An 8,269-nucleotide genomic window follows, 5' to 3' on the forward strand; every position below is an offset into this window, starting at 1 on the left:
CGTACACATCTGTTGTCTTTGGCAGTCCATGACAAATCAACAGCATCGACAAAAACAGACGGAAGGAAAGTCCACACTGTGAGGTGTCTGAAACCTGTCCCTTCCCAAAGCAGGTTTATTTTCTCAGCACAGTTTCTTCAGTGTGGGTGGCCAGTGGGAATATCTTTCTTGCTACTCCATCATCAGCTATACCTTCACATGACAACCAGTGGCATGACCCTGTTTATTAGTCCTGCTTACAATTAGTTTTGTTTATATTTATTCCTTCTTCGTCTGTATATTTACATTCAAATTTTTTTTGGTTTTACTGATCCCATAAAAAAGCAAACTTGTGGAGCTTTTTGAAATAACTTCCTTTTTTCCCTCCCTCTCTTAGAAACCAAATAAATTCCTGCATGCTCAGCAGCTGAGACTTTTTATATGTTCATGGGTAATTAACGCACCTTTCTTGAGCAATCTGGGAAACGATGACGGAAAAGCACATCATCACTGAGTGTTTCCACATACACTCAGAGACACTTTCACTCTGAAAATTAACACCCAGTGAATGAGTGATTCATGTACTATTAAAAACCGTTTTCGGCTCTTTGACGGTTTTCTGTTGAAAATTACAACATGCTAAATTGCACTTTTTACATTGACTTTTTACACTCTCTATTTCCATTACAAGTAAACTGACAGGTATTAATACTCACCAAAAGAATGTCGATGTTAATGTCTAGAATTTCAAGAGGTGTTGTTGTTCTGCAAAATCTCACTTCCAGCATTCCTGGACCAGATTTGATTAAATAAATAAATTATTATGGAAAACTAGCAATCTGGATTGTAACAAAGTGCATTAGAGAACAATGACGCATGGCATTCTCTCATAACTACTGAAGTTGTAATCTTTCTCCCACAAATCCCATTTGTTCATAACCCCATCAGAATGAGTTTTTTTTTTTTTAAAAAATTTTCACCGTGCTAGCTACAACTACATTGCCAGCCTGTGTGCTTATGTCATAGGAATCATCAGTGCATAAATGGACTAAATATTATGCTCGGTGATCAGTGTTTACAAATGCACTTATGGCAGCACTCTACATCGAGTGGTTACAGAGCGGTTAACACACGGACCCAGTGGTCAGCAAGGTTTGCCGAGACGCACTGTGAAACCACAGCTGAGGTTTCTACTGCTCTTAAACTCAAATGAACTCTTAAAAAACATGATTTAGACTTGGAAGTGCTTTCAGTATGATTCAGCTAGTCATGGTTTATTTAAACATCTAATGTGCTTCTATTTCTGTTAAATGTTCAGACTTGTTTTTTCAGCATGAAAAATTTACAAATAATGACAAATGCAAATGACTTGGCTGATTGAGAAGTGAAGTATTACTGTAAGATTATATGTTCATGAGCTGCAGGGGAGCTGTACTTTATATATCATGGATAAAAGATGATCCATCATTTTTTTTTTCTTCTGAAACATTGCACAGATGCTTCATTTATAATAATATTTGTAAGGACTGTATTTCTAAATGAGACATCAGTCCCAAGGACAGCTTAAAATAGTGTAATCTACATTTGAATGAAGAAATCGCTGATGTTTTGGTGCAAAATGGCTTCATTTACCACTTATTACATCGATGTGTCCTTTTGGCAGGCTTTGTGAAATGTTATTATGACTACATCCCTCAGTGTATCCCCTAATCTGTTTGCTGACTCTAGTTCTGTGTGAAAAATGACCTTGATTATCGTAGATACAAGATCATTTTCCCACTTTATTATTACACATGTAAGGAATTTTAAATAAATGTAAATGTGGCACCAATATAGTATTTGCACACTTAAGAATGTGTAGACAGAAGCAATAGCAATAGATGTTGTTATACAGTATATATATATATATATATATATGTATATATATATATATATATATATATATATATATATATATATATATATATATATATATATAACCATGAGATACAATATACTGTATTAGTATAACTATAATATATTATTAAAGAAATTAAATATAAATTATTAAAGATATAACCATGAATCAGGGGGCACAATTTTTTTTTTTAGCAGGGCCAAGAACAGGTTTTTTTTCTTTTTTTTTTCTGCTCAACTTTGACCCAGTTCCATCTTATCTGAAAACTTTTAATGCTCAGCTGCAAGTCAGTATGTTTGTATTTCATATGCACTGAGTTCAGCCCTGTCAGTCCAAATGAGCTAAATGCTTTGTTTATGTGGCTTTGACGTTGTGTACCTTTTTTTTTTCTTTATAAAAATATATTTTGCTGGCAGCCTTTGTAAATCTGGAACACATCGAAGTGTTATTTATGCTCAAGCTGCTATCTTGATAAAGCATGCCTGGAGACTGTGTTTTCTGTGCACAAACCCAAAGAGATATAAAAACAGCCAGTGAATGACAGGGAAAGAACATAGGCTACAATCAGACTAGGCCTGTGGTGGACATTTTGATCTTCATGATGACAGGACGAAAAGAAGAGTCACAATAGATCCGATTTTTCTCTCAGCCAAAGTGGTTTCTAAGCTTGAACGATTGGCGTACACAATGTATCAGAGTAGCGTTAGAAGTTGTTGCTCAACCAGTGTCATGCATACTGAGATATTTTCTATCCTTTGCTTAGCTTAACTGACAGGAAGCAGAATGTTTACAATATGCCAGAAATAAGAAACATACCTTTTAAGATGTTTGTTTGGCTCCCTCAAGAGGGCAGTGTTTGTACAAAGCCATGCATTTAACGCTGATGTGAGACAGTTACGTGCCATATAGCATCTGCATCTTGTGCATGTCACACTGCTTATTCATATTCATCTTTAATTTATACTGTCAGACTGCTAATGTGTCCCTAATATACGTGCACAAAAACAGAGTCAAAAATGAAGCCAAAACAAAAGATTTGCTGTTAGTAAAAGTTAATAGATGCATGTATAATATTTTCAAACGTTTCAGTAGTGATTAACCTTATTACAAGTTAGTAACATGCACGTAAATTTAAAACAAAAACAAGTTACGTTAAGATTGCGTCTGCTAAATGATAGACTACTTTAGCAGATTATTCCTTAAAAATAAAACGTTCTTTTAAATTCATATCATCAAGTCATTGTATAATTTGCACACTGTTTATAAAAACATAAAATAAAATTAAAATTAATTGATTTAAAAAAAATAAAAAACTGATTTTAAAGAATGATAAGGTGTGTCCAAACTTCCGACTGGCTGTAAAGACAATAGAAAACGACGTAGTATGAAACACAGCAGTAAAGACATGCTGTCTCATTTCTGGTAAAAAATAGATGACTTTTCTCTCTCCAAGTTGACCTTACATTTCTGCGCGTGCACCTTCCTCCCTATCAGTTTCTGAATGAGCGTCTCTGCCTAAATCCCTCCCACTTCGTGTAAGCGCGAAATTATCGTTTTTTTTTTTTTTTTTTTTTTTTTTTTTTTTTGCGAAACCTGTGGTACTTTAAAAAGGCAAGCCTCTCACGAAGAGAAGAAAACCGGTCGGAGTTTGTCCACGGAACGTCTCGTTCTCTATTTGAGTATGCAGGTGTCTCTAGCGCTCGTGCAGTGCGGCGCGCGGCTGTTGCTGCTGCTGCTGCTACAGGGATGTTTCACAGCTGCGCACGGATGGAGAGCTTTAAAAAATGATGCTACAGAAATTATACCAGAATACACAGAGGACACGAATAGACCTGAGGAGCAGATACAAATTTCTAATAACAACACAATGAACCGAGCTAAGAACGGAGGAAGGAGGTCATCAGCCAACTCACGTACTTATGGTAAGTAAAAGGAAAAAGATATTTAATTAGTAGCACTGAGCTCTATCAAATCACCGACACATAAAATATAATAGAACATGGAATAGAACATTTTTTTTCTTTCATGTAAGATTTTTTGTGGGCATTTTCCCTTAAAACTGGGCCGTATCATTCAACATCAACAAATTAAATAAATCTACAAATATATATATTTTTTAATTTATTTAATTAATAACCCTCCAGGTAGGCTCTTGCATTGGTTTACTTAGTTATTTGGATTTTTATTTCAGCTATTTTAAGCAAAGACTTAAGTAAAAGTTATATTAGTGATTTTATATTTTATGTAAAGTAAAATACATTTTAGTACTCTCAAGGAATATGTGTATTTTAGTAAATTTTTGCATGATTGCTAACAAAATTACTGTGTACTGTGTGTTTTAAATGTGTGTAAAAATCAAGAGCTATGATAAGGAATTTGTGTCACATATAATTAGACATTTTCCGCTAGATAGATCTGTTATCTAAAATGGACATTAGCAACTTTCTATAAGGAAATTTGCTCTAATAATTTGTTTATAACGACCACTGACTTTGAGAATTCACCCTGTATTTTATAGTTTAAGGTATAAACCTTATGTAGGCTACACATTAAATAATCATTTAAGTCTACGAAACTGGATATTTCTGTCTTGGCTCTACATAGATGTGGCCGCTTTTAAATAAAAGCTTCATAGTAGTTCAGAAACGATGCTTGCCGTTCCACCTTTTCACCAGCACAAGTGATGCACTAACTTGTATAACCCTTTTTTTGTTCCTATATCCCCAATTTTACCTAATTAGACAAGGTCTGCCTTTCCATAACCATCTAATTGCAACAGTATGGTTTCAGGGTAGTTGAAAATGTGAGAAGTTATTCTAAGGGGTCATTTCTCCAGGGTATTGCCTTGATAGAGAATGACTCCCACCTGTGGAAAGTAAAACTACTGTGAATTCAAACCTAGGTCTAACAATATACACTGTGTGTGTGTTTGTGTATGTTAATGTCAGAATTAAGAAAAAAAATCTCTAAAAGAGCTTGTTTCCAGAACACATATCAAGACTTTGGAAAGAAGCGAGTGTGTTTGAGAAATTGGAATGTCTAAATTTATTGCTAAATAAATACACAGATTACTTCCAAAAATAATAACAAGCGAAGCTCCATGAAAAGAGTAATGAAATTATGACAATGACAATAAATAATAAAAATAATTAAGGATTGAGCAATTCGCAAAGTCAACAAGATGATTTCAAATATCTGATTATGTCAGTGGCCACCCCTAAAATGATGTTGAGTTTCAGCATAAGGAAACAGTTATCAAGCCAAGCACGTACGTTATACTCGCTCGTTAGGGGGTGGAGAAAGATATCACACTCTGCTCTTGAAGGGGTGACGTGTGGTGTAGTTTCTCTGGTGGTCAGTGTGGGGTCATGTTGAGATATGTTCATCTTCCTCTGGCTCTCGTCCCGCTCCTCATAAAACATCAGATCAGGTTTTCTGAGAATCAGGGGAGGCAGAACCAGAACTCATCACACACATAAATCCTTTGTTCTTCTACATGAGGGGAGCTGAAAAAGGAAACAGATCTTTCCAATCTCACTTTCATCTCTTTGACTGACGCATCAAAAGTGAAAAATTTCTGAAAACATTAATGAGGAGTTTAAGCGAGCTTACGTTAAATTCAATCTTACCGCAAAAGTTCTGATTGCAGTTCACATGCAATCAGTCCTTTCTGTACAGAACAATCTGGTATGATGTTAAGTGTCTGTGGGTTTCTAATTGATTGGGATTCTCATCAATTCCAAAACAGCATATCTATTACTTTGCTAGCAAAATCCAAACCAGATTAATAAAAAAACATGTTTTATAGATATTAAAATTTTTTATCATGCATTTCCTTGCTGGCTGGACACACAACAACTTTTTCTGGGAAACTCGACAAAACACACAACAAAGTCAACTTTAGGAAATTTACTTAATGCCTGTGTATATAACAAAACAAAAAAATCAGGTTTGTGTATTGTAGCTGTGAATAATCGAAAACCCATGATGTTATACAGGCTATAATAAATACCAGTTCTTCTGGTAGCTGTATTTTATTTAAGATGCATCCCTAAACATTTAACTAATTTGTTTGGGTTCTCCTCTCTTTCCCAGGAGCCTCTGAACTAAGCTGCCGGGAGCTGCGTTCTACCCGCTACATTACCGATGGATCTTGCCGCAGCGTCAAACCTGTAAAAGAACTGGTGTGTTCTGGTCAATGCCTTCCAGCTCACTTGATGCCAAACTCAATTCTAAGGGGAAAATGGTGGAGAAGCAGCTCATCCGATTACCGCTGCATTCCCGCTCACTCCCGCACCCAGCGGATACAGCTCCAGTGTCCTAACGGACCAAACCGGACATACAAAATCCGAGTAGTCACGTCTTGCAAGTGCAAACGCTACACTCGCCACCACAACCAATCGGATGGCAAGGAGTTGTCATCCAAGAAGCCACGACGCAATAAGAAGCACCGTAGCAAAGTGCCGTCTGTCAACAGCAATTCGTACTGAGGGGAAAACATGAACTGATACAGAAACTCTCTCTTGCACACATACAGATACACCTATATACATATGCACACATATTTCAGAAACTGCAATCCTCAACTACAAGGGAATGAATAAACGCATTAGCTTTTAACAAACTTGTTGGCGTGCCAACAAGTTTCCAATGTATTTCAGATGTCTCAATGTTTGTATGTGCTCTTGAGCCGAAATAGTCCCAGTTTGATCACAGAATGCCAGCGGACTAATGGACGCTTGAGTAAAAGACGTATGCTGTTATGTGAGATTAGTTCAGGGAATGATGATATTTTTGAGGAAGGAGGAATAACTCCATATATTCTTGCCCAGGCAGTTCATTTTGAGTTTGAAGTTCATTGAAAGGGTAAGCTAACTACAGGCAAGCACGCTGAGCGCTCAACCAATCCACCAGCCGCTCATGTGAATGTTTGTGTACTAGATTTGTCCTCCTCTTCTGGGACTTGGAGCAGTGTATGATTTGACCGTCCAGCCGTGTCGGGCCCAAAAGACACGCCACTGCTGACAGATCGCTGAGGCCCAGAATTCTTAACCTTGGTCAGTTTGACCAGCCCACGAGTCCTCTTGACAGGCTGGGGAGCCGAGCCAGTCACCATGTGAGTTTCTGCAACTTCACATTTCTACAAGAAACTGATCGGAACTGGCAGTTACGGAGAGTTCGAAAAGTTGTGTCAGCCCTCCACGGTCCAAGTCCCCGGAGGTCAAGAACCGCAAACGATATTCCTGTGACTTGTCCTAATTACCAAATAGTTCCATTCCTGTGTTTAGGATTTGAGTCATAAAAAGCCATTTCCTCTAGACATGGTCAGTTCCTGTTTGTTAGAACACCCGAAAAAGAGGCCCACATGTGTGCAGGAATCTGCAGCAATTCCTCCCGGGCAAAGAACCTTTCTGCACCCTCCTTCAATGGAAACCATTTGGAGATATTCAGCTATCTGCAATCGCTAGCAGGTTTACCTACATCCATTACTGAAGTCTTCAGCAAAGATGTCATCCTTCCTGTCTCGTGACCGGAAAAGTAGAGACAAATAAGTGAACCAAACTTTGAAATGGTGGTCTGGATGTTGATTTTACACAGGATAAAGAGATAAGAGAATGCCAATTGTTCAACATTTTCTGCTCGTGACTTCCCTGTCTTTTTTTTTTTTTTCCCAGATCAGTGCTGATAATATTTGCTTATTTTTCAATTGTGTATTTGAAATAGCAACTGGAAGGGATTTTTATAATGTAAGCAGACTTGCCATGAATAGCAACTTGTACATACTGTACCTGTGCGGTCTCATTGAGTGGCATCCTCTTTCAAAAGAATGGATCCCCACTCTCTGTCTGACCAAAAGACTGTTACAACAAATGAATTGTGTATTTATTTTTTTCAATTTCATCATTTAAATTATTTATGCAATCTTTGTAGAAAATAATACCCATTATTGTACTATATGTAATTATAGTGAATTTCATAACGAAAAAGAGTACATGAATAAAGTTAAACAACATATATATGTGAAAAGAAGTGTGTTTGTTATCATTCTTGTCAGACTGCTTTGACAGATCCTTTCTCCTCTTGGGCCGTGCCCGCACGCTAAATCCGTCCCTCAATGAGCCCTCTGTAAACAATATTCCACAATTAGGAAGTAGAGGCTTTGTAGCACTTTGGAATGTCTAAGACACCTTTACAAAAGGCGAGAAAAGGAAAGAATCTCCTCGTCAGACAGGAACAGTACAGTCACAACAGAAACAGCTCTTTTTATCCGGTATAGTGAACTCAACCCACAGGCCTCCATTCATCTGTTTGTTTGTTTAAGCTCGCAGAGTCTGAGCCATAGATTGACAAGGAAATGTGTATTGGCTGACTTGTTTTAGTCCCTCTAATCTT

At 37.1% G+C, this 8,269-nt stretch overlaps 1 protein-coding gene across 1 annotated transcript; it reads left to right on the forward strand.

Moving 5' to 3' along the window:
- Window positions 1–3,476: 3,476 nt before the first annotated feature.
- sost (sclerostin) lies at window positions 3,477–7,903 on the forward strand. Its single transcript, XM_019122225.2, has 2 exons — window positions 3,477–3,798; window positions 5,972–7,903. Exons 1-2 carry the CDS (start codon window positions 3,558–3,560, stop codon window positions 6,364–6,366), a joined length of 636 nt encoding a protein of 211 aa, XP_018977770.1. The 5' UTR covers window positions 3,477–3,557; the 3' UTR covers window positions 6,367–7,903.
- Window positions 7,904–8,269: the final 366 nt, after the last annotated feature.

The sequence above is a fragment of the Cyprinus carpio genome, chromosome B12, assembly GCF_018340385.1.
Source record: "Cyprinus carpio isolate SPL01 chromosome B12, ASM1834038v1, whole genome shotgun sequence".
Lineage (NCBI taxonomy): Eukaryota > Metazoa > Chordata > Actinopteri > Cypriniformes > Cyprinidae > Cyprinus > Cyprinus carpio.

Coding starts and splice junctions, on each gene's coding strand:
- sost (XM_019122225.2), top strand. CDS start 3,558: ATGCAGGTGTCTCTAGCGCTCGTGCAGTGCGGCGCGCGGCTGTTGCTG. Junction 3,799..5,971: donor AGCCAACTCACGTACTTATG/GTAAGTAAAAGG, acceptor TCTCTTTCCCAG/GAGCCTCTGAACTAAGCTGC.